General features: G+C 45.7%; 2 protein-coding genes across 2 annotated transcripts in view; both read right to left on the reverse strand.

Annotated features, from left to right (window-relative positions):
* Positions 1-6,827, reverse strand: part of LOC125738741 (inactive ubiquitin carboxyl-terminal hydrolase 54-like) — a 65,691-nt gene extending 58,864 nt beyond the window's left edge. The window contains exon 1 of the mRNA XM_049008001.1: positions 6,742-6,827. The gene's annotated coding sequence lies outside the window, so the exon portion shown is untranslated. The remainder of the gene's footprint in view (positions 1-6,741) is intronic.
* Positions 6,828-17,919: 11,092 nt separating this feature from the next.
* Positions 17,920-25,538, reverse strand: LOC125738747 (myozenin-1-like). The gene is made up of 6 exons (XM_049008022.1): positions 25,328-25,538; positions 23,531-23,631; positions 19,804-19,991; positions 19,296-19,578; positions 19,038-19,203; positions 17,920-18,824 (listed from the first exon to the last, which is right to left on the reverse strand). Exons 2-6 carry the CDS (start codon positions 23,613-23,615, stop codon positions 18,590-18,592), a joined length of 957 nt encoding a protein of 318 aa, XP_048863979.1. The 5' UTR covers positions 23,616-23,631; positions 25,328-25,538; the 3' UTR covers positions 17,920-18,589.
* Between the last annotated feature and the right edge of the window lie 873 nt (positions 25,539-26,411).

A 26,411-nucleotide genomic window follows, 5' to 3' on the forward strand; every position in this document is an offset into this window, starting at 1 on the left:
GATTTGTAAACATGTACATGGGCAGACAACACTCAGCGAGGCACTTATCAGCGTCAGCTCCTGCTGCTCCCCAGAGAAACCACGTGACACCCTCCCATTAATAAGGCACCATCTGTTTGTGGTTCCAACTCAACGCGCTCTCTTACCAGCATCCCAGAGGCCGCCCCACAGTGCCCCCAATGGGGTGGGGTGAACAGTGCAGAGGAGGCCAAGGCACTATACTGGGCCTGCGAAGACCTGTGGGATGCCTGCGGTGGGCTGTTTTTAAAATATACAAGGTATTTAAGTTTCAACAATCCTCTTCCTAATGAATCTGAAAATTCTTGTCACAAATGTTTCTCATATCCACAGTTACCAGATCTCAACAAGCGGGAGATGTTTTCCTCTTGCATTTGATAGCTGTATAACTAGCATATTTTTATCACTTCCAGTGGGAGAGCCCAATTTTGGATGGAAATTTTTGATCCAGGGGACTCATACTTTAGGAGTGACCATTACCTGAAATAACCAGACCAAGCGGCCATGTTAACCAAGGTGGGGTGAACTTTGATGGAAATGGATTTGGGTATGGAGCAAGCACCATCAAACCCCCCCCCCCCCCCCCCAAGAACTGTGTAACAAAACCCTCCATGAGAACTGCCCCATGACACACTCCTCCACAGCATGCTCAGAGACCAGCATCTTTGTGTTCATTTCAGAAGCCAGCCCTTTCTCCACTTTCCCCGAGCATGTCCAAATTTCCACTCTGTAAGTGAGCAGCTTCACGATCACCCACACTGATATCTAACATTATTAAAACATCTTTAGCTGTCAGGGTGATTTGATTCTCTTGGTACTGGAGTTCCAGATATGTCATATCCAGAACCTGTGTTTTTTTTAAACTCTATATTCCGTCCTACATTCAAATTTCTAATTCTACATTCGAACATTATATTGCGGTTCCAGGAACATGCTTCTCTGTTTGATCAGTTCTGGACACGTAAAGATGAAACAGCACAACATCGAATAATTTCCAGAAACATTTTGAAGTAGAATTTGGTGATGAGTGATGACACACTGCATTTAACCCATATGTGACATCATGACATAGCAGGGGGCAGCTAATTCAGCACCTGGAGAGCAGTGCTTGGGGGCGGCACCTTGCTCAGGTTACCTCAGTGGTACCTTATTGGTTGGGGATTCGAACCTGCAATCTTTCAATTACAAGTGCGCTTCCCTAACCATCCTCACCACTGCCCCCACACAATGTACTCATTCCAGTCAGAATAGTAATAGTCTGATTTAATTTTAAAAGAGATGAAAAATTCAACTATACTGTATGTCATGAATGTTACAGGACAAACCAAAAAGTATTTTTTAAAAAGATAATGATATACGAGCGGCCATAGTCAGGAGCTGTACGGTTTTGTAGCAGACACTACACCTGTACAGCTGAGCTGGCATCCATCCAGTTTCATAACCATCCATCCATCCATTTTCCAAACCGCTTATCCTACTGGGTCGCGGGGTCTGGAGCCTATCCCGGAAGCAATGGGCACGAGGCAGGGAACAACCCAGGATGGGGGGCCAGCCCATCACAGGGCCTGAGCTGGCATGTCATTATAAAAGGGATGGTGAAATTCAGTTTCTTTGGAGACCTATTAAGTTATGTAAATAGGCAGAATGTGAACTCTGCAACATCCTGCAAGTACAATTTTGTATTAGAAAATTAAAGACCTAAGTAACATAGGAGCAGTATTAATACTAAAATGGCCGCGTAAAATATTCTGATCAGTGAAGGAGAAGGGCATTTCTTTGCAAACAAAGAGGACTGCTTACACTTTCAGGCTGTATCACATGTACTGTCAGTTGAACAGGGCTGAGCAGGAGGTGCTTTCTGGAAGCCACCTGTCAATGGCATTTTTTCCCCCACAGGGTGATCACAGAGGTAATTTTTTAACACTTGCTAGGCTTCGCTCAGCCTCTTGGAGGAAAAGTATGGGTCACTCTAGCCCTTTTGGCCTTGACTGGTGCAGAAGTCAGCACTGGGAAAATTTAGATTAGCTGTTTACATCTATATGCCTAGTGCAATATCTTGTGTTCTGTGTAATATTGCACTGGGGCAGAGCAAATGGGGTGGGGTTGCTGGTGGTTTTTGGGAAGCCCGATGGAGCCTCTTGATTTAGCTCACCCAATGGATCATCCACTCATCTTCCAGAAAGAACGTCATAGACATTATAAACATGAAAAATGTTACAAATGACCACTATTGGAAGCTGCATGCTTCAGAGGTCTTTGCCGGCACATCCCCCCCCCCCCCCCCCCCCCCCCATTGGTGGTAACTAACTTCATACCAACTGGCAGCGCTCCCTCCTTTCACTGATGGGAGCAGCCACTTACTACAGATCAGCCTGCAGTGTGCGGGCTGCAGAGATGGAGCCAGTCGAATTAAGGGGAGGGGAGGGGTACATGAGGGCTGAGGGGGGGGATGCGCACAGGCTTGGGGCCATGATATCCTGTGGATTTGGCCTCTTTCACAAGTTCTTCAGCTAACACAGTGACTTCCCCACATTGTCCCAGGCAGAACTGTCTAGACTCATACTCTGTTTTCATTCATCAGTCTCTAATCTGTGGGGGCGAGAAGAGAAGAGCTGCTTTCTTCTTTACCTCAAGAAGCTGTGTTTCCAGCATAGCCGGCTGGGGTTCGGAGTCGTGCCATGTACACATCCAGGTTCACAACAGCTCTTTTCATGCTCCGGGAGACTGGGAGACGCAAAAATGCACCTAGCATTGGCCATCTGTACTTCACAGCCTCATATTAGCGCCAATATGCAGAACAGACAGTTCTTTCCATCCTTTCACGTTTCACGTAGGCACAATGTACATTTTATCCCATTTTCCAAAAACTGGGTCACATGTCACCCAAACTAGATGCAGTCTGGTTGCAAGGCATAAACTAGATGCAGGGAGGTCAGGGCTCACTCTCTCACACATTTTCAACACATAATCATCTCCCCTCAAAGGTGATTGGCCAACAAACACCATGCTAAAGAGCTAGCCATGCTTAGGGTTCCGGTCCTCATCATCACCTTGGATTCGGGCCTATTTCAGATCCCAGTGAGGCCTATTTTAGGCCATTCCAGAGCTCAAATGAGGCCTTTGTAACCGGCCTGCTTCCCAGTGTTCAGGGGACTTTGGCAAACATCCTCAGCCAGGGCAAGGGGGTTAGAGAACAGGCAAGAGACACAAAACACGTCTGAAGTTCTTATCGGGTTTAAGGTATAAGTTAATCACTAGCTTCAGGGCCAGAGCCATATGTGCAAGCCACATTAATAGAGGGGATGCAGCCACTTAAATATAGATGCTGGAGGTGCCAACAGACCGTACTTAGCCCTCACATAAGAAGACAGCAACTCAGTGACACGCACTGCTCGAAAACTGCAAGGTTTTTCTCACTGACTTTTGCAACATCTTCAACTGTAAATAGATCTGCATCACACCACCTACTGGAAGAACTTTAATAAGTAACGGTTACCAGAAGCGATGCACGGAACCCTCACAGTGCCTGGTAAACACAAACACAAAGTTGGCTGCTCCTTGACAATACTGCTACCACAATATGAGCTAAAGGTTCTGGGTGCCCCACAGCTGCGTAACAGTCCACCTGCAGAGAGCCGAGTCAATGTGCTGAGGCCCTCTGAGGGATAAGGACTAGGACTGGTCAAACACAGATACAGACATACTCCTAACAGCACTGGTACTAAGCATTATCCTGCGTATTAACTTATTATAAACTTAAACTGTCGCAGCTTTTCTATTCATTCGGCTACAATCAGCAGTGTTCACCTGCAGTGCTGGAGAATGCTACCCCCAAAGCCCAGACCACCTCCCCCTGTTTGGGCCCATTCCTGCCACCCCTAAAGCACAGACCCCACTGCCCGGGAATGAGCATGGGAACAGGCGGCCAAAATGCCACTGGAGATGATCGTCAATATGTTAATTTATTCACCGTTGCTTTTTCCATGACAATCGTAGCCCTGATTTGGCATGCACACCAGGCTTCCGTGCACTTTTCATGGCAGCTCAGCCACACTAGCTGGCTGGCATGAAAGGGGGGCAGGTGCATTTTTGGAGGAGATGAGGGGGGGTGCTTAACAACCTCTATTTTTGTAAACATCCCTTAAACCAGAAAACAACCACCCATGCCTCCTTTACCTAGTAACAGCTCACAGAAGCACAACCTGGGGGTGGAGAGGGGTCTGATGCATCATCCTGGCCTCACTCAGGAGATGTGTAAGTTTAGCATTAGAGAGTGCTGGCAAACTGGTGTCCCTCTTTATCAAGCACAGCTGAGGCTTACTGTACTTAGACAAAGGCGGAGCGTTTGGATGTACTTTCACTACAGGGAACTTAAGAGCCTCAACCATCAATCATGGGCATTTATACTGCAGCTATACTGCAGAGTTTACTTAAAAAAATAAAACAAAAGTCAATAAAATTCTGTCACAGGTTTCATAGCAGTGAGACACTTAGACAAGGAGGAGCTTAAAATAGCTTTATAACCACACTGCATAACTGCCAGGACAGAATAATAATAAAATCACCACATTGCCAGCCTCACTGGGATCCCCTCATGCTCAAGAAAGTACCAAAAATCCTCCTCTGTTAGGACTATAGTGTCACAAAGTACCCCAGCCTCCGTTAACTGTTAACATACAAAGTATATGCCCACCCCCAATATTTAATTTGCGTTAATTTACTCCCCCCCAATACACAGACCTTTGTATTAAAATTACGTTGCCCCCTCAATATCAAACTCTCTTACACAGTTCATTACAACAATTTTTAAAAGAGGTCTTATCGAAATCCTAGACCATCGATCATTTTCCATGTCCAATGTTCTGTGAACAGGGGCATCGGAGGATCATGGATGCCCTGACAGATTCAACGGCCGAAGCACTTGGCCCTTGAATATGTAAAATTATATGAAAAATTGGACAGAGAAATTTTTTCGGGGGGGGGGACAGAACTTCTAGGTACGCCCCTGCCTACGATAAACCTGATATTGAATGACATGACTGCATGGACCATGTGATTTAAAAGCAGTTTCACAGCAAGACAGGATATGCTCTGCAGTGTCTTTAGCAGCCTTTCTTAAGCGAGCTTGAATATTCCCTCTATGCAGCAATTGCTTGACAGCTGCATGAGAGAAACTGGTGTTCTTTATAAATAAAACGCTACAGGAAACCATGAAAATATTGCATTTCTCAGAACTGGGGAGGACCTAAAAATAAAATACAAAATTAACAAGTTGAATCATCTAATCGTAAATATGATTTTTGCCAATTGGGTGCAGGAACCTGCCTCCCCAGATTATAGTATCAGCATTTAATGTTTTCTATAAAATACCTGCTTGCACCAATATGTGTGTATGCCTTTGATCAAGCAATGGTACAACATATTTTTTTAGTTATGTGATGTTTGGTTAGGGGGTGGCATGGTGGTGCAGTGGGTAGCACTGTTGCCTCACACCTCTGGGACCCGGGTTCGAGTCTCCGCCTGGGTCACATGTGTGCGGAGTTTGCATGTTCTCCCCATGTCGTCGTGGGGTTTCCTCCGGGTACTCTGGTTTCCCCCCCCCCCCCACAGTCCAAAAACATGCTGAGGCTGATTGAACTTGCTAAATTGCCCGTAGGAGTGCATGTGTGAGTGTGCCCTGTGATGGGCTGGCCCCCCATCCTGGGTTGTTCCCTGCCTCGTGCCCATTGCTTCCGGGATAGGCTCTGGACCCCCCGCGACCCAGTAGGATAAGCAGTTTGGATGGATGGATGGATGGATGGATGGATGGATGGATGGATGGACGGATGGATGGATGGATGGACGGATGGACGGATGGATGGATGTTTGGTTATGAAACTGTATCCTTAAAGATGTTAGTCTCATTTTAAATGCAAAGTATGAGCTGACAACAGCGAAAAGAGACAGCTAAGAGAGGCTCAGACCAACCTTACGAAAGAACAAATTACGGAAGATATACTTAAATAAGAACGTTTCCGGAAACACGCCGAAGCGTTAAGAGACAACTTAAGGTAGAACTTACAAAAGACGTAGCGTTAAGAAGGTTTCGGGGAAACCCAACCCAGATTTCTCACTCTCTCATCTGCTTTCACCACAGCATTAACGAGGTAAGTCCTTGGCATTTTATGGGCATGATCACAAGGGAAAAAATGCACCGCTGCAATAATCCGGTAAAGTAAATTTGCATTTGCCTTCTCTTAATTAACGGTGCTTGTCAAAACTAACGTGTCCCATTAAACTAATCCACTGTCGGAAATGCAAGCCAACGTTTCAAGCTGACTGCAAAGTCACAACAGTAGTACTAGCTGCAATTCAGTTAATGAAGGCGACTGTAAACTGTGACGCGAGCGACAGCCTGCCTGTCCGGCGGCCGGAGTTAGAAACGCAGCGAGGGTCGTCCGATGCACCAGTCCGGATGCTGACATACCGGTGCGTGCGAGCCGCAAGATGGACCAGCGCCAGGTTGCGCAGCATCCACCGCGAAACGGCGGAGCGCGACATCCACACAGTCACCCCTACCATCAAGGTGTGCACGCACTTACGTGTAAACACTGACGCTGAATCATTTGAATCTGACAAGTTTGACTTTTTCAGTGTTCTTTAATGTTAGAATTCGGGATCCCCACGCCTCCGAAAAACATGAGTTCGACTCTAGTTAAGGAAGTTTAGAGACTGCGTACTTACCTTCTTTACGTCCCGAGGCAGCTCAGCCTACCTATCTAAAGGGACCCGAACAATCGCATGCACTCTACCTCCACCAGTATCTCGCGGCGCTGCAGCCAGGGCAACTAATTCTCGCGATATTTTAAAGAGGGGAGAGGGCTCTACGGTGGGAGGGGGAAGAGGTAAATTATTCGGTCATTTAAACCTCGGGGGACTGCAGAACTGCTGGTGTGTTCATTAATGGAAAATGTCTCCGTTGGCTCTATCAGTCTGTGCAGCAGCAGACCCAGCAGCTATCTTAAAAGGGCGCTTCAATGTTTCACGATTGAAACGTGGGTGCTTTCACCAGTTCTATATGGTCCAAAATGAAACTTGCAATGCCTTATCTATCCAACTGCAAGGTTACCCACTTATCCAGCCACTCATTTTTACAACCTGTTTTTGACTCTTACACTTTAACGGAATGTAAAACCATCGTCCCCCTGACAAATACGTTATTGGTTTTTAAATGTAGAAATACTTTTTTTGTCAGTTGTAATTACTTTATATCATGATATCAATAAAAAAGATGTGTCACATATGCAGTGCTGATCGAAGTTGGGCCTTCACTGCAGTCGGGCCAGTTTCAAGTTATCTTGGATATTGCTTGCAACATTCTACCCTGTCAAGCACTGAAACGACCATAATATTAAAAACTACCAATGAATTTGTAGACGGACCAGAATTGATTTATTTAGGTAATAACAGTATGACTCAAACTTTGCAGTTATTTGGTTGAAATCCTTTCCATGTTTACCATGTACAAATCATATTCACAATTGTGAACTTTATACTAAACATTATTCCTGAAAGTTCTATTTTTAAATAAAACTGAACAATGATATACAAAAAAATCCCAGAACATATACAGTGAAATCAGATGCATCCACTGAGCTCATGAACTATTATTGCTTTGCTTTTATCTGATATTGTCTTCTGGATCCTTCGTTTAAATGAGAAATAGGCTGAGTTTTTTTAAATCAAAGCAACCAGATTCCAGCTGAATGTTTTACGGAATGTTATGCTAACTCCCTGCTGTTGAACTTGGGGATGGAAGAAGAAAGATTTAGTACAGGGTTGCACAAGATGATCTCTACTGTTGCAATGGCACATGTATTTGGTGTTCAGTTTGGAAAACACAGTAAAAATGAATGAATACATTTTTTGACATGAGCAGAACCTAAATTCACAAGTATATTTTTCATACAGAAAACATGCTAATTGTGGCAGTGAGTTGGTTACGGCTAGCAGTCATAATCGGTGGTTTGGGAGCATTTTAGTTTCCCATTAATTTACACCAGCATTGAAGGGAAAGTATTTGATAAGATGAAGACTTTTAGCTGTGTTATACCAAACTCAGATATGTTGCTGGAAACAAATCCAATGTAACTAATTTTAGACCACTACAAGTCGGGGGGGGGGGGGGGGGGGGGGGGGGGGTGAAGCTTGCTGAGGGGGTGGTGGTACTTGTGGTTTGCTAAGTTGACACCCCCTCAGAAAATGGCAGCCTATGGGGCTACTTATGTTGCTTAATAAATTCACCGCCACTGCTCTTACATAGCACTGGGTGCTACCGGGGGCAACAGAAATAGGGGGGACAGGGCGGAATGTCCCTCCCATGACATTGCAACTTAAACATTAATATTCATTTTAAATAATTAAATCTTAATAATTTTAAAACTTTTCTCACATTGCATCTGTCACGATCACAAGCGGGCAGCAGTGCGATCGTGCGGGTAGGCGGGTCAGGAACAGGCAAGGCAAGTGGAAATCGGGGCAATGACGGGTTTATTGAGGGCTAGGGAGAAGGAGACACTTAACCACACCATAACCACAATGACGGACAGGGGAAGCAAGTCAGACCAGGACTTAAATACACCAAGACTAATCAAAGGAATCGGACAAAGCTGGAGACGATCAGGGAAGCACACGTGGGTAATCAGGGGGCGTGGCACACACGAGGAGCGGACAAGCCAGGCATGACAGCATCCTTTCACAATGTGGCTATTGCACGTGTCCCCATTGCAATGTTGCAGTATCCATCGCACCCACATCCAACACCTCCACAGTCGCGGCAGATTTGGTTCCACTCAATGAAGCTCCTTCCAATACCACTGGGTGTTACTGAACAAAGGAAGAGGGATTAGGAGAACACATTTCATGAACTTCATACATGCAGAGGTTTGCAGTTTGTGACTGACAGTCTTTTAAGTGATAATGATATGGGTTAAGCATGAAAAGGGTGTATTTCTTCGTATTTATACATATTTAGATGGTGTTACGTACTTTGTGCGTTGACCTTGCATAAATTTCATCATGACAAATTATACATGAAAAAAACAGAAAACTGCACAAAAAATATTCTGATTTATCAAACCTGGTGTATAAATGTGCATACAATTCCCCCCTGATAAATTGGAATTATCCTGTACATGCGCATACATGCAGAAGCCTGAGATCCTGCCCAGCTGCAGCCCATGAATATGCAATGGTCAATGCAAACAAACCGAATGTTCATATAAAATACAAATCAAGCCTTTGTGGTTGAATAGTCTGACGGTAGTAACTGCAGTGTTTCCCCTACCATTATATTAGGGGGGCGGCCTGCCCCCCCCCCCCCCCCCACCCTCAAAGGTATGTCCCGCCCCCCTTGAAGGTCAAGTAAATTTTATTTAATTTTATTTTCTATATAGCACTAGATCACCACAGAAGACATTTAAGGTTACCTTTCCTATAGAACAGGTCTATACATTGTCCCTTTATTAAACAAACTAAATAACCTTGTTATTTATCTTATTTACACAACAGCTTGTCATTGTCCCTAAACACATTTATCACAAAAAAAAGTTAATGTACAGTACCAGTCAAAAGTTTGGACACGTCAAGCTGCCTAAAAAGGATAGTGATGGTGCCGTATCACATGACCTGGTCAACTGACCTAAACACAGTAGAAATGGTTTTGGAGAAGTTTTACCAGAGAGTGAAGGAAAAGTATCTGATGAGTGTTCAGAATATGTGTGCAACTTCTTTCAGGTCAGTTCCTAGGGACATCCTAGGAAATCACCTCATGAAAATGGCATATGCTAAGTTCACGCTACATGATTTTAGCCCCAATTTTCCGCTTGCCAACAGTTGATCGGCGACAAAACCAGCAGATAACAGGCAAATGAGGGTTCAAACGGCAGTGGAAAATCGGTAATTAATCGCTATGTGTGAACTGTTGTTGTATTGGGACACCTGCCTTTACACACACACAAACTTTAATGACATTCCTTAGGATGGAGTTGGCCCACCCTTTGCAGCTATAACAGCTTCAACTCTTCTGGGAAGGCTGTCCACAAGGATTAGGAGTGTGTTTAGGGGACCTTTTAACCATTCTTCCAGGAGAGCATTTGTGAGGTCAGGCACTAATGTTGGACGAGATGGCCTGGCTCGCAGTCTGCGCTGTAATTCTTCCCAAAAGTGTTCTGTCGGGTTGAGGTCAGGGCTCTGTGCAGGCCAGTTAAGTTACTCCACACCAAACTCACTCATCCATGTCCGTATGGACCTTGCTTTGTGAACTGATGCACAGTCATGTTGGAACAGGAAGGGGCCATCTCCAAATTGTTCCCACACAGTTGGGAGCATGAAATTGCCCAAAATGGTTTTGAATGCTGCAGCATTAACAATTACTTTCATTGGAACTAAGGGGCCAAGCCCAACCCCTGAAAAACAATCCCACATCATAATTGCCCCTCCACCAAACTTTATACTTGGCACAATGCAGTCTGGCAAATTCCATTCTCCTGGCAACCGCCAAACCAGGACCTGTCCATCGGATTGCCAGACAGAGAAGCGTGATTCGTGCACAGAGAACACATCACCACTGCTCTAGAGTCCAATGGCGGCATGCTTTAATCCACTGCATCTGACGCTTTGCATTGTACTTGATGATGTAAGGCCGTGGAAACCTCCATGAAGTTCTTTGCGCACTGTTCTTGAGGTCTGTACCTATTGACTCTACAGACAGTTGGTGACTTCTGCACACTGTGCACCTCAGCAGGTGTTGTCCCCTCTCTGTGATTTTACGTGGCCTACGACTTCATGGCTGAGTTGATGTTGTTCCCAATTGCTTCCACTTTGTTATTATACCATTAACAGTTGACCGTGGAATATTTAGTAGTGAGGAAATTTCACAAATGGACTTATTGCACAGGTGGTATCCCAGCATGATTTTATATACCTGCAGCTATGGAAGTGATTGGAACACCTGAATTCAATGACTTGGAGGGGTGTCCCAATATGGTTGGCAATGTAGTATAGCTCCAGAAAGACATGGGGGCAGCGGGTACAATTGTTACAGAGAAAACAATAGTCTATGCACACTATTGATGAAAAGGCCTCAGTTGAACATCAGTAAAAGTTTGCTACATGTAAACAAGCTTTTGACATACTGGGAGAATTCAATGTTATGAATTCTTTACATTTATATTTTTAAATTTCATATGAATGGGAAATATATTAACTGAAAAGCATTGAATGCATCAACATTTTATTTCCCCCCCCCCCCTGTATATTATATTGTATCATATGCCGGGTTTGAAAATAGCCAGCATGTATGTTGGCATTTGGTGCAGTGTTTTAACAATTTGCACTGCTGGAAGCAGGCAGCCAGGGGGATTCACTGAATGGACAGCTACAGGATAAGGTGAGCCAGAAGGCAGACTCAAAGCAGAGGATTGAAGATGCCAGATCAGGAAACCTAAAAAGGGGCCAAGTACAGAAAACCCAACACACATAAAATACCCCCCAAAATAGAACACCAGCAGCACAGCACACCAGTTGTGGGATGCTGGCTACTTGGGATCATGAATCCTTAAACCAGTCAACCAGAAGCCCAAACCAAAATCAAAAACCACAATATTCAAGTCACCGGTACTCGCTGACAAAGTCAAGACCAACTCCAACTAGCACCTGTGCTCTAAGAGTACTGACGATGACTGAGCAGTAATAATGACTCACTGCTCTGCTTAAGTAAGGTTAAGCTCTAATTGTCACCAGCCCAGATAGAATTACCTGATTGGTAAATCGGGCAGGTGTGACAACCACAGCATAGGGAAACATACATTTTATGCAAAACAAAGTGCAAAAACACTACATAAAGTGCATGTGATGACCGTGCACAGGGTGAGCAAGCAGGGAGCGAGAAATCAGGGTTAGGCAGACAGAAATTCCAAAACAGGGGTTTATTGCAGGCAAGGCACACAGACACAGTAAAGACTTCAATGACAGACCTGGGGATACAGTCTCTGACGTGGACTTAAATACACAGGACGAGCCGAAAATAACACGAAACAGCTGGTAACAATCAGGGTTGTGCTGGAGGTTAATGAGGGGGTGTGGCACACAAGAGGACCGGATGAGCAGGTCATGACAGTGCAAACCATACACAAATAATTAAAAATAAATTAAATTAAAAATTTTGGTGGCCCATTACATCGTCACTAGCAGGAACTATATTACGACATATCTCATTCTTCTGACTCATTCATGGACTCATGCTAGTGACAATTACAGATATTTTTCATTCATGGTGTGACAAGGTACAGTTAGACCTTGGACATTAGACACGTTTGCAAATTAGGAGGGTTCGCGGATGTTTGGGAGACTCACTGAAATGGAAGTATGTGCTTATTTCTATAGTTTAAACTCCAAATATGGTCCCTTTAATTTCATTGGCTGCTGTTTTCTTTTGCATTCACAGTAAGGTAAAATGAGTAAACGAATGGGACTGTACACTTACTGACAGAAGTCATATACGTAACCAAGGTACAATTTAATAAAATACATAAAGGAAACATGTACTGTACGTACAGGGTACAGGTATTCAATCAATTAAAAATTATGTAAATACATACAGAAATAAGTTGGAAAAATACTATGTGTGTGCTAACCATAAAAAGGAGAGAGCTAGAGAACAAAAATATATAAACATTAAAAATATTTAATAAAATACAGTAGTATGGGTACTCACTAATAATGAATACTGATATATGATAATGATTATGAATTGACTGTGCAGTACAGTGAAAATATGAAAATGACTGCATAGTATACATGTATGAGTTACAGCTCCTCAGAGTCTCCCTCTTCAGGTGGGGGTTCGTGGGAGCATTTGGGTTTGAATTTATGTTAACGTATACTTACCATTACAAAATAGTAAATTAACTATTTTTTAATATTTATGTAACCATTAGGGTTCCAAAGGGAATAAACTTTGGGGAAATTGTGTCTGTGAGCACCTACATCAAAATTGTTTTATATGATACAAAACACTGTATGTAGACGTTATACATGAGCAACGCTACACATTAAAAATATAAAGATAATGTAAAACAAATTCATAACGATTTACTGGTGAGACGAACTGCTTGTGCGGAGATGATTAGTTTCGTTTAATTTTAAAAAGTGTATTTCCAATAAATTTACGGGAACATACATACTTCAGGTAGCCTAAATCATTACCTCTGCGCATCAATATAGTTGTGCATATATAAAGGAACGTGTTATGTTCGCTGTCCGGCGAGCAGGCAGGAATCGGGTAAGACGAGGCACACAGGCGAAGATCCAGGACACAAGGGTTTATTTACGGGGAAACCAGGGAAGCACAGGGCAGGGACAAACTAACATTAAAGACGGATCTGAGGAAAACGGACTCAGACGTGGACTAAATACACAGAACATTAATTGAATACAGAAGTATTTGATTGATGGAAAATAGCTAGGCACGATCAGGGGAGCACACGTGGTTGATGAAGGGGCGTGGCACACACGAGAATCGTACGCGCAGGTCATGACAAAACGTTTAATACTATATCTAACCTATATTTAAGTATAGCCTATATTTAGCCGATCAAGCGGATACGCATTGAACTGACAAGAACAGCGCATTTAACATTCATTGTGGTTTTCAACAACTCAAAATGCGGTTAAACTTGTATGTTAACGTAACATTTTACTCCAAGAAAGTGCCTTTAAATGGGGTTATAAAGGGATGATCGCTGCCGCTTTCTCTCCTAACAGTCTTTCTGATTCGAAACAGGTATCTCGAGATCGCGAGCTTCCCGCTGCACTCAAACGCGTCCCCAATCCATCCATCCATCCAGCTTCTGCACCCGCGTGTCCTATTTAGGGTCGCTGGGGGTTCGGAGCCTATCGCAGAAGCTACGGCACAGGGCAGGGAATGTGTCCCCAGTGACCACACAAAATAAATGGCAGGGCCAGAACACTATCTATGACGGGATTGTTTTCTAACCATAATAATACTTATTATTGATGTTGCTGTTGATAATAATAAATTCTTAATAATAATTAATTTCATTAATCACCAATAATAATTAATAATAATTACATGTCTTGGTGACTGTTATAATTAGAAAGGGGCTGTCAAACAAAACTGCTACAGGCCCTGCGTGGGATTATTCACAGGGGGGCTGTGTGGGTATTCTGTGGGCAAGTCCAGCTGTGGGCTGGTCCACAGAAAACCCACACAGGGGCCCCAAAGGGCAAAACTGCTGCTGGCCCCGTGTGGGCAAACAGTATGGGCCCAACGTGGAATTAGAGTTGGTTTGCCCTGCCCACACTGGCCCAAAGTAAACCCACACCTGTCCATGCGGGGCCCAAAGGGGCATGTTTGCTGGATATGTACATAAAAAGGAACGTTTCAATAAGAAAGCCACGTTTTTTAAGGGATTTTTTAACTGATTTATATTGCATGTCTTTTACTTTCCCAACCAACACAGTAGATTCTTCATTAGCTAAAGTTTTCTTACCAATTTTATACTTAAAAGCATGAAAGCTTCTAAATTACTATGAAAATTAAACATAAACACTTATTTAGGGTTTTCCAAGGATTTCACAGATGTGCGAAAAAATCGCGGATGCAAATAAGTTCAGTTCCGATGAAAATTTTCGTGGATCTGTAAATTTGTGAATCACAAGCTTATTGTATAGTATTTGAAATGGAAAATTAAACTGTCTAAGAAAATATATAGACTTACACAAATAAATGGAAAATGAGGAAGACTGGTTATGGCAGAATTTTGCCCCCCCACCCCCCAGAAAGCTCTGGCTCAGGTAGGAGCCACTGTACATTCACACCGCCAGCGGCGAGAGCATCGAAGGGACTGGAAGTCATTCATTCTCTATGGGAAGGTGCATCACTGGACGGCGAAGAGCAGTGTAGCGCAGCGCAATTTCGGCAGCGAGAGCGTAGAAGCCTGGTCACCTTAATGGTAGTTTAATGGACAGAGAAAGCAGAGAAACTGAAGGCAGGAAGAGACCCCAGGAATCTTCCTAGGGGCTGTCCCGATCTCTGTTGCTTCCTCTGCCGGGTGTCGGGAGGAGCCCCTCCCTATTCTGAACCTGGTGGTGTTTGCCCCTGCAACCGCTTGCCTCAAGCATTTGCCCACTGCTTTGCTGCCAGTTTTGGCAGCCTGCCCCTTTTTAGGGACGTGCCTAGCATTTAAAGGGGCCAGGTCAACAGAGGTTCCTGTGCCGGCGGTTCCTGCAGCGCTCCTCAAGGTACCTGTGCCGGTGGTTCCTGCTCCAACTGTTCCTACTCTGTCCCCCGAGGTTCCAGTTCCTGTCCCGGCCCCCGTCCCAGAAGAGGTCCTTGCCCCCATCCCAGAGGAGGTCCCTGCTCCCACGCCCCCCGGTCCCCATCCCCGAGGAGGTCCCAGCCTACCAGACTGCCGCTTCTTCCCCCTTGGTGGAGTAGAAGCTTGAATGGGACCCCTCGGGATTTCCCTGATGGCCCCACTGGACCCCTCTGGTGGAATAACCCAGCCACCACCCCAGCGTGGAAGATCCTGGCCAGGCCCCTGCCTCTCGGCCTCCTGGAGAGAAAGAGGACACCTGCGCCGGGGTCGGGTCCTGCCCGCCGAGCCCCCTGGCTCACCTTCAGTCTCCCTGGCTCCGGCTCAGCGGTCGCCTGCGGGTCATCCAGCTCCTGCTCGGTGGTTGCCTGCGGTTCCCCTGACTTCGGCTCAGGGATCGCCATCGGTTCCACCTGCGGCGCCTCATCAGCCGGCTATGGTCCCACCTCCAACGCCTTGTCGGTCAACTGCAGATCCCCCATTGTCGACTCGCCAGTCGCCTGCGCCTTGGACGGCTGTGGCTGTGCCTTCGCCTGCTGCGGCTTCTGTTTCCCTCTCCCCTCCGCCAGTGTCCCCTCCGCCTTCCTCCTCGCCGCCTTCGCCAGTCCCTCTGTCTTCCTCCTCGCCCCCTCCAACATTCCCTCCTGCTCCCTCCTCGCACTCACCGAGGGTCCCTCCTGCTTCGGCCTGACAGTCACCTGCTGTCCCTGCAACTTCCACCTCTCGCCCACCGGGGTTCTCCCTGTTTCCCCCCGCCCTGTGCTTCCTGGCCCCCTGCCTTTGTGCCCCCTGTGTTTGCTCCTCGTCCCTCTGTGCCTTTCTTCCCCTCTGGTCCCTGTCCTCCGTTCGTTGGTGTGTCCCCTAATGTCGTTCCTCCGTTGTCCCCTTCTTTGGTGTTCAGTTCTGTGTTTCCGTCCTTGGTGTCCCTCTTCGTGTCTGCATTTGTGAAGTAGTTGTCTGGCTTCCTGTCTTGTTTGTCCTTTGTGCAGTTGCTGTTTCCCGAGTCCCGTTGATGTTCTCACTTTCGTTTCCCCAGGTGCTGTCCTGTTGTGGCCTGTGTCCCTTGTGCTGCCCCTTCGCTCCTCTTAAGCATGTCCAGAGTGCGCACCGGTGGGGGGGGGGGGGGTTCTGTCATGCCCTGCTCGTCCAATCCTCTTGTGTGCCACACTCCCTCATCTACCCCGATGTTTACCAGTTGTTTCCCCTTGTTGATTAGTCCTATGTATTTAAGTCTGCGTTAGGTATGTTTCCCCAGTCTGGTCATTGATGTTACTAATGTCATTGAGTGCTTACTCGGCCCATGCCCGTGTATGCCATGACATAGACATGCATTTTTATACCTCGCCGATACGGTATAAATGTATGTGTTGAAAAAGGACTTTCGGTACTGAAATATGCTTAGGCTAATACTAAACAAAATTTTCTGTTCAAAGGCAAAGGTTTCAGTCTGTAATGCATTATATTGGTTGCCATATTATAGTATTTAGACTTTTAATCATAGCCACAGCCTATATTCTGTAAAATATACACATTATTTCCCATCATGTTTTGTTTGATAAATCAAGGATGTTGCGTAAAGGTGGGTACACACATTTCAGGTGTCTTTTTCTGCCTTCACAGTTTAATAAATGAGGACCCTGATGTGATTTTCATATATTCTCTGAATCATGAAGAATGGCCTTAATAGAAAAGTCCTTACATCGCCATAAAAATTTCAATTCATTAAGGTAATTAAAAGTGTAAACATCTTTTAAATGGCTATACTGCAGCTGAAGAGCCTCTGCTGGCCAGCTAGCTGAGGACTGTAGCTGCGCCAGTTGTAGGTGCTGCCCAAATGGATCTCTGAGGCATCTGACAGTGATTGTCAAGGGCCAGTCATTGAGTCACTGTTAAGTGAAACAATCCAGAAGTTTCACAGTTCCACCAGAGATGCTCTCTGGATTCCTCGACTTTGATTGGCTCCATCCCACTTGGGGAGCAGTGCAGTATTCCTATGGAAATGTCCAGTGATGCCCACAGTTCTGTTAGTCCAAGTCCCCACCTTCCCCTACCCCCTTTCGGGAAAGACTGCAGTGCTTGGTGATGCGACACCAGCCCATGTGGATGACTGATGACAGTCTTACTATGTGTTAGCTGTTTGTGGCAACAAGGCTTCATAGCCCCAGCACCTGAGCCAGAGCTCTCTCGGGGGGAGGTGCAGCCAAAATTCTGCAATAACCAGTCCTAAAACTTGCCCTCCCCAGGTGGCATCACCAGCTGTGATAGATTTGGGAATCGTGTCCTCTGACTAATACCTGTTGCAGGATAGTCACATTCCATTCAGTCTAAGAATGCTTATGAGACATGGCTAAAGTACACTACACACCATCACACCTTACTGTATGTGGTTTCAGGTGCGTTACATCAATGGCAAACCCATCCATAAACACTAATCTGGCTTCTCCCTCTCCTAAGGTTTTTATCAGTCTGCTGTGTTGTTTGTGTGTTGTGTAAGTTTGCGTGCCAGCAACACAAAGTGAGACCATTTTGAATTAGCTCGGAAAAGTTTATTGCATTGATTTAGTTACAAAGTAGGAAGCAGGCAAGTAACTGTGAGGGCAAGTAATGTTGTACTCTTAGCTATGGTGAGGCAATGCCTTCTGAAGTTCTGTTACGAAACACTGTCTGTTGCATTATGGGAAAAGCCCTGTTAAAAACGCAGGACTGGGCCATAGGAGGCGCAGTCAAGTGAAATTAGCGGTACAGCTATGCAATTTCTGGATGCACATACACAAGAAAAAACTGCAAAGAAAGCTGGGTATCGTCCTCACTCCTGTTCCACTGTTTTTGCCATCACCATCAAGCAGTACTCATGCACTCCTCACTCTTGAAGCAAGGGGGGGGGGACTGTATGTTTGATGTTTATGTGTGAATCCCTGCTGAAAAGTCGATGCCATTAATGGAAACATGATTATGAGAAGGAGGTTGGGGGAGAGATTGGTTGCTGGTCAGATCTGTGTTCATGGGCATTCAGGCTTTTCTGTTGCTGTAGTGTTTGGTGTGAAGGGGTCCAGTGAATGTATATATGTGTTTGAGTGCGTATGGTAGGGATGTGGGGCTGTATGTGAGCTTATGATGTGGAACTAACCTATGGCTGTGTGATGCCTGCATTGGGGGGTAGTAGCAGGCTGAGGGTGGAGGGGTCAGAGGCTCCTTCACAGGTCGTCGGTCTCCCCATCAAAGGGGATGGTGTCCAGCTCCATTTGGATGTGGCCAGTCTCCCCGCTGCCCACCCATCCAATTGGTGTGCGGTTGAAGGAGGGCCGTGAGCCGATGTCATGGTGGTACACCACAGGAGGCTCCAGGTCCTCCACGGCTGCCTCAATCTCAGGCAGCTGGAAAGTCATGAGCTGGGAGGCCTTCTCAAAGCCGCCATAAGGCATTGCACTCCTGGGACGACATAAACCAACAACATTTTGCTTCCATGTTTCAACTCAATTGTATAAATACTGTACATATTCTACTTCATTTATTTTGGTAATAATTTAAGGATTATGTAAATAGACATCATTTACCATATGCTAAATCCACTATGTGCATTACCTTACCTGCAGTTTGCTCATGAGTTTCAGATTAAATTGAAGAGGGTAAGTGGAAACCCACCTGTTGAAACACTTGTACATGGGTACGTCCTTTTGGGTAATAGGTCCTGGCATCTGAATCTTCATAGTGGCCGTCAGCTCCGTGTCGCCCTTCATAGCCCGTTCCCATGGTGACATGTATGTCTTCACTAGCTCACACTTCTTTTTAGATTTGATCAAAGCTCCACCTGGAGTCAGGAATCAGAGGGAAGGCAGTGAGACCTTGGAAGTACTGGAGAACATGGAGAATGTGTCATTTGCTGCCCCCTTTAGAACATACCATGATCCTGCTGGCTGTCTCCTTCTCCTTTTTCTTCAAGACCCTCCCCCACAGCACCACCTGCAAAACCCCTGGCACCACCAGTGCCCAAAGTACTGCCAACAACCCCCATGGTCCCTCCTGCACCTCCACTGAACGCTCCTTTTGCCAGGCTTCCAGGTTTGGGAGGAGGGATTGGTGCTTGCCCATGCCTGCCAATACGGGACACTGTCTGCCCGTAGATATGGCCACCGACATCCATCATCTGTCCTCCAAGAGTGGGCACCAGCTTCTGAAAGTTCTCCTGAAGATCAGCAAAAAGGGTTTCAATTTGTATACTCCCTGCTTTAAAGATGCAATGATCTACTGTGGTTATTTGAGTTTCACATTCATTAGATCTAAGGCTATATGAAATGGAATAACATGATGATTTTTTAATCGCTTCAGCTGGATGGTGCAGCCATTGCATAGACTTTAACATGACATTTTTCATCCAAGGACCCAGCCCTCTTCCCCATAGTGGCCTCACCATAGACTCACTGCTGAAGAGGTCTGGGTTATTCTCATACACAAACTTCTCCACACGCTGCTGCCTCATCCTGAACATCTTGGAGCCCTTGTTCTTGAGTAGGGACAGCTCCTCCAGCATGATGTCTTTGGGGGCTCTGATCTTCTTCCCCAGGTCTAATGTAGAGGCATCAGGTTCAGTCTCACGTTCTGTTGGCGGTGGGGAGGGGAAGAAAGTGTCAGAGTTCAGGTGGAGGGTTTGAAATCCCAAGCAAGTGTTACTGAGAGTGTTACTGAGATAATGTCTCCCACTGCTCTCCACACAGGTGCTCATCTCTTTTGTTAGAGGATGTTTGCTCCCTTGAGGCCTTTTATTTTTTTTCTCATCTGGCTACTCAGTACTTGATGCCACTCAATTCAAGTTAATTTTTTTTATTCATAAAAATGGTCCCATCTGTTGCAGATAGTAGAGCTTCGGTTCTCAGGTTTACGCTCTTTTACTACTGGCTCATTGGCCCATAAATGTTAAACAGCTCAAGTGACACTTCCGTCACTGCTTGTGTTAAAAGTATCCCAGACGAGCACAGATGCTTCCTAGAAAGAGCACACATTTATTTATTTATTTATTTTTTTTTCTTCTCATTTTTCTCCCACACATTTATTTTTCATACCAACATGTTTCTATCTCAGGGCTTTCAAATCGACTTTGAGTAGGGCTCGGATATACTTCGGGTACGGCACGGATAGAGGATAGACTTCGGGTAGGGCTCGGATAGACTTCCGGGAGGGCACGGATTGAGGATAGACTTAGGGTAGGGCTCGGATAGACTTCCGGGAGTGCAGGGATAGAGGATAGACTTCCGGGAGGGCACGGATAGAGGATTGACTTCGGGTAGGGCTCGGATAGACTTTGGGTAGGGCTCGGATAGACTTCCGGGAGGGCACGGATAGAGGTTAGACTTAGGGTAGGGCTCGGATAGACTTCCGGGAGTGCAGGGATAGAGGATAGACTTCCGGGAGGGCACAGATAGAGGACTGACTTCGGGTAGGGCTCGGATAGACTTCTCAGGGTTTTCGGTTAGATAGTGCTGACACACATCTACAGTATGGGCACAAGTGTTACTTCCACTTCTGAAACCACCCGTCTGTTGCCTCAAGGATGGCCACAATGCCAGTAATTCCCTGTTTTTTCTATATTTCCAGGAGTAGTTTTAGCATATATTTAGTTTTGCTCCAGCACGTCTGGTTTTTCTGTGATTTCGACTTCACAGTGATGCTAAATTAAAGGCTAGAATTTTTGTTGGACCACAGATAAGAAGGTTGCTGAAAGACTGCATTTGCAGCCAAAATGGTGACAGTGGAGAGGCAAGCCTGCGAAGAGTTCCCTAAAGTCGTTGATGGATTTCTCGGAAACAAGAAGTCATCTGACTAAGATATTAATGAAATGGGGCAAAGATACCAAGGATGTTGGAATGTAAATATGATGGCTGATTATTGTTGGAGTATGAACAGACAAAATCCTGATGCTTCATACAAAAGGAAATCATACCGTTTCGCAGTGCTAAGTGACCAGCAAAGACATGATTAACTGTTTGCTTAATGTAACACTTGTTATAATTTATGTTTAATTTTAATTGTAAATTGTGACAAAACCAGACATGTGGTGGCAATTTGGAAGCCATATTATGAAATTACATGAAAAACTGTAGAACATGCACTTGTTTTTGTTAAATCACCTAACAAAAAATGTTTAAATGTCGGCCGGTGTATTTCATTCAAATTATGTATGTATAAAAAGAGGTGATGTAGTACTGTTCATGATCAAGCATACATGCCTGCAGGCGGTTCTTTGGAAGGCAAAAGTTGCAAAGTAGGTGTGAAATGAGAACAAAAGGTGGGCAAGCTGTTACCTTGGTTCGGTTGCCATGGCAAAGTGTAATTCACATCACACATTCGCTCAGGTGATGTGAGTGCAGCTCTTGTGCAGTGCTACACCTTGGCGAGTCGGTAGCCAAAGGTGGCGATTCACCACAGCGATCCCTGTATGTGTTCACTTTAGTACTACTTGGGGGGTGACGCAGTGCCCCCCACCTGAACACTCATGTGTCACAGACAGAAACCTTTCTGAACTGTGTCAGACTGAGGCCTTGCAGCCGTCAAACTGCTGAGGGGCTCTAGATCTTGGTTTTCCAGAACTGGTGGGTGACAGATTAAGCGTTATTTTTATTTACATTTAGTTGCTTTGGTGACATATAGTTACAGCAAAATGTGCTGGGGGAGGCTCAGGGTCAGATGCATGCATATATTTGCATGTACCCCATACACCCCCCACCCCCATCTTTCTCCTCTTTCCACTAAATCCAGGGAGTCCAGTCACACAGGTCAACTGGCCCCCACCTAAGGGGCATCCTGGTACGTACCTTATGAACTGTTACTGTGAACTGGAAATTTAACCCCTGATTTCAGTCTTGTTTATACCATTATTGGATGTTTCTTACTTTACTAATGGCCTCATTAAGGACTTACTGCAAGCAATGTACTAGGTAGTCACCACAGCCTCATGGTACCCAGAATGCCCAGGCTTTGTTTTTTATTTTTATTGTTTATTTATTTTTATTTATTGACCGGAGGTAAAAAGCTAACTGTTGACTCCGTCCGGCCAGCTGAACCAGGTAGTGGTTGTATTTGATTAGAACTAGTATGAAAGCCCTGCTATTGTATATTTTCTTTTGTTATTTTTTACTATTACTTAAATCACTCCTATTTAAAGTCTATTTTATGTCTGAAGTATTTATTTGTTTTACTTTAATCACTTTGTTTCATCCTCACCCCTATGTTGTGATTCTGCATAAATGTTGTAAGATTATGGTTGGTTGTTCTGTATCACAGCAGAAATACCCACGGCCTTTAAATAATCATGTTATTCAGCAGTATTGTGAAACAAGGCCAAATCACTCCCAAACTACTTTAAGCAGAAGAGCCTCCGGACCAGCTTGTCATTAAACTTACTTTTAAGCCCCACACAGCTGGGTCGGCAGGCTGAGCGTGTCATTGACATGTCTTGCGTACACAGTGCCCAAACGCCTGCCCAGTTAAGCTGTCAGTAGTTAATCCTTGCTACTTATTTTATAAGTAATTGTCAAAGATGTGCCAAATGCTTCTGGCCACCTAAACGGGGCACTTATGGTGGATATGACTGTGTTTAAACACTCAAACCTGCAGCAGTGCCGCTGGCCTAGAGGCTGAGGCTGCGATCAATGTCCAGCCAGCCGGATTATTTACAATATTGAGATGCCATGCCCAGCCGTTTATAAGCCCTAAAATGTCACGGCAGGAAGATTCACAAGTTTGGAATCGACAGAGCGCCACTGGCTGTTGGAGCCAGTTTTGGCTGTTGAGACGCTGCTGAACCTGATTGGGGTGTTGTAGCTGCATTTCAGGGCAGTAGCATCCACCCTTGGGAGAGGCTCAGAGAGAACAGTGGGTGCTGAAGTGAACGAGACACTAGAAGGCGGATCAGCATTCCAAACCACCAATCACTGCATGCAGGACACATGGTCCTGAGCCAGAAAGGTGAGAGGCACACGACTGGAGAACGTGTGACTTAGGTGAGGCGTGATTCCTTTCGGGGTGGGGACTAGTCCGAGATGGGGTGGTGCAGCGAAGGTTTCACTCACAAGCCTATGGGAGAGTGAGCGTGAGAGCGAGATGATGAAGGTATGTGCGGTAGCCATTCAGGGCTTTCTTACCCTCCTGTGTGATGAGGGAGAGGTCCGTGATGATCCTGGATGACTTTTTCCTTTTGTTGGGGCCGGGTGTCCCAGACAGAGGCATGGCTTCTGGTGGGAAGCTGAGGAGATGCAACACCATCAGTGGGGAAGTATGAGAGAGATGGGATGTCTCCGATGGCCCACAAGAATCACTGACCCCCCCATGTGACCAACCTGTCCTTAAACATGCCCGAAAATTACAGACCATCCTCTTCCACAGGTTTCATTTATCCAGACTATGCCTCATTACATATTAGATGTGCCTACAGGGGATGGGGGAAGCAAATCGCAGCCTTCAGTGTTGCTAATTAGTGGTATGAAATATGCCACACACAGTGTAATTCTCTGCTGTGATAACACCACCAGTAAGCAAGGTTTGAAATAAAACAAAATGACTCACTGTGACTGGTTATGTTCAGGGGTGAGTTTCCCGGAGCCTCCTTAACGCTACGGTGTTTGTAAGTCATATCTTTTAACATAGAACTTACGAACGACATAACATTAAGAAAGCATTAAGAAAGCTTCAGGAAAATCACCCCAGATCAGTCATTAGGGAAGGAAAACACACAGTTGACTGAACATTCACGGTCCCTTACTGTCTCATGGTCTGCTTAAGCAGTGATGTTTTAGCCTATGTGATTGGACATACACATGCCACATTTCATGTACCCATCTCCAACGCTTCGCACTTAATCACAAAGGTGGGTCATACTTAGAGTGTGTCTGATTCATAACTTATTCTGATCGGCTGACCTCGTTTGCACATTGAATATTATGGCTGGTAGAACACAAAGGCCATAGACACCATTTGGAGAGTTTATTGCCCCTTCCTGGTCTTTGAACAAAAATAAACTTCTTTAAAACAGAGATGTGAGTCTTTTTTTTGCCCTTTCCTGGTATGTAAATAAGCACAATTACCCAGAGAGATGGAAGGTCAAGTCCTCATAATTAAGTAGAAATAGTGAGACGAATCAGGCCTGCAAATGCACCCTGCCCTCTTTGTGCATCCCCCTCCCCCCTGAGGTTTTCTGGAACTTTTGTCTTTGACCAGCTGCATTCTGGAGCTTTGTCACGAACCCACCACCAGCCTGGATGCTGTGGCAGTTGGCCAGTTCCTTTAAGGACACAAGGAAAGTTGTACTGCGTCTGCAAAACCGTAACTCTATCTTCATGGCTATTTTTAAGCGCCATTTTGAAGCGAGACCTTTTTCGACGAGCCGGGTGGACGGGTGGGCACCATGGGTCTTGGATTGAACGTAAGTTGGCTTCATGGACCGATACATGCATGCACAGAAACACGCACACGCCAAGGTCCAGCAGCACTGCTTCAATGTGCACCCAGAGAGGCTCTGAGGGGGAAACAGTGGAATCCGGGCTGCCCTGGCAGCAGCGGGGGCCCTATAAAAACATCACACCCCCAGACTCACAGCTCGGGTTTCTCGAGTCAGTATTCCTGGTATAGCAGGCCATATAAATCCGAAGCGCGAAGCGGGCAGGTGCAGAGGGGCGGTCAGCAAATTCTCAAGATCAGCCTGTATTCAGAGACTTAATGCAGGAAAGTGACATGCCTCAATTGACGTCGATTTACGGAAGGTCACCACCTGCAACAGGGAAAACAGGACCCAGATATATGCAAAAGCCCTCAGCCTTAGAGACGGCCCCCATATTCAGATCGTTGACTGTCGCACATTGGATTTCCTTGCCATGCAATGTGCGGTCATACAGATCTGTCACGATGACTGCCGTGAAAGACGGTCGCCATGCTGATCTGCTCACCAGAACTCAGAGGGTCTGTGCTGTCAGGGGTGGGGGGCTTCTGGCTTGAGCAAATTCCAGGTTCTCTGCTGTGGAAGCTGCAGCTTCTCTACATCCCCGGGTGCAGAAAACGCAGAGAGGTGCTGGGTGACACGCCGTCGGGGGGTGCCCTGTTCTGCTCAGGACAGAGCGTCGATGCAAAGTGTGGGGCTGTTGGGTGCTCTGACTTTCTTGCAGATGCTTCACAGATCTATATATAGAAGTTAGGGGAGTGAGGAGTCTGGAGGGTAATCAGATAGCCCCCCTTTGGGCTGCAGGCAGAATTACAACTAATTGATTTGACCTCTCTACTTGGTCTTTATCAATTAGCAAACTTTGGGCTGGATTTGCACCCTTTCATTGGGTGTAGACATTTGTGAATCTCACTGTGAAGCATTCCGTTGTCCAGACTGGGCGCTGCGAGTGGATGCCAGTCGCAACTGCATTGCCTCATAGACATCCAGCACATGGGAAAATGTAATACTGAGGAACAGGGGGCGAGGGTGGGGGGCTGGGGGAGGTGGAAGCGACCAGTTTCCTAGGGACTGTTCTGCTTATCATGCTCCGCTCCAGATGGGCAGAACCTAATCTGCTTGCAAAGCCAATCACTCCACATAAATAATACATACTAGTCATGAAATATAACACTGACCACGGGTCTGTCTGTTTCCACATATAATTTGGTTCAGAGCTATGGGAAACACTTGTCCTCGACCGAATCCGCTCCAGGAGTCGGACCAGAGGCGCGCAGATGTGAAATGGCAGGAAGGAGAACATGAGTCACTGGACAATCATCTGAAAGCATCTTACAATGGACAGAAAATAAAACCTTTCACTCTGTCTATTCCGAGGGTGTTAATGCTGAGCAGAAGCTGGCAGAACCACGACTACGTCCTTGGTACCTCTGCCAAGTTGGACCTCAGACTAGAACCCCCAATTCCACAATGGCATCTCGTCATCCTGAAGGCTGTGGCAGCTTTGTAATCTGACTACACAAGCCAAGCTTTTGAAAGCCTTGAAAATGTCTCTTCATAAACAGCACTAAATATAGGTGAGGGGGTGCTGA

Source organism: Brienomyrus brachyistius, chromosome 3, assembly GCF_023856365.1.
Source record: "Brienomyrus brachyistius isolate T26 chromosome 3, BBRACH_0.4, whole genome shotgun sequence".
In the NCBI taxonomy this organism is placed as follows: domain Eukaryota; kingdom Metazoa; phylum Chordata; class Actinopteri; order Osteoglossiformes; family Mormyridae; genus Brienomyrus; species Brienomyrus brachyistius.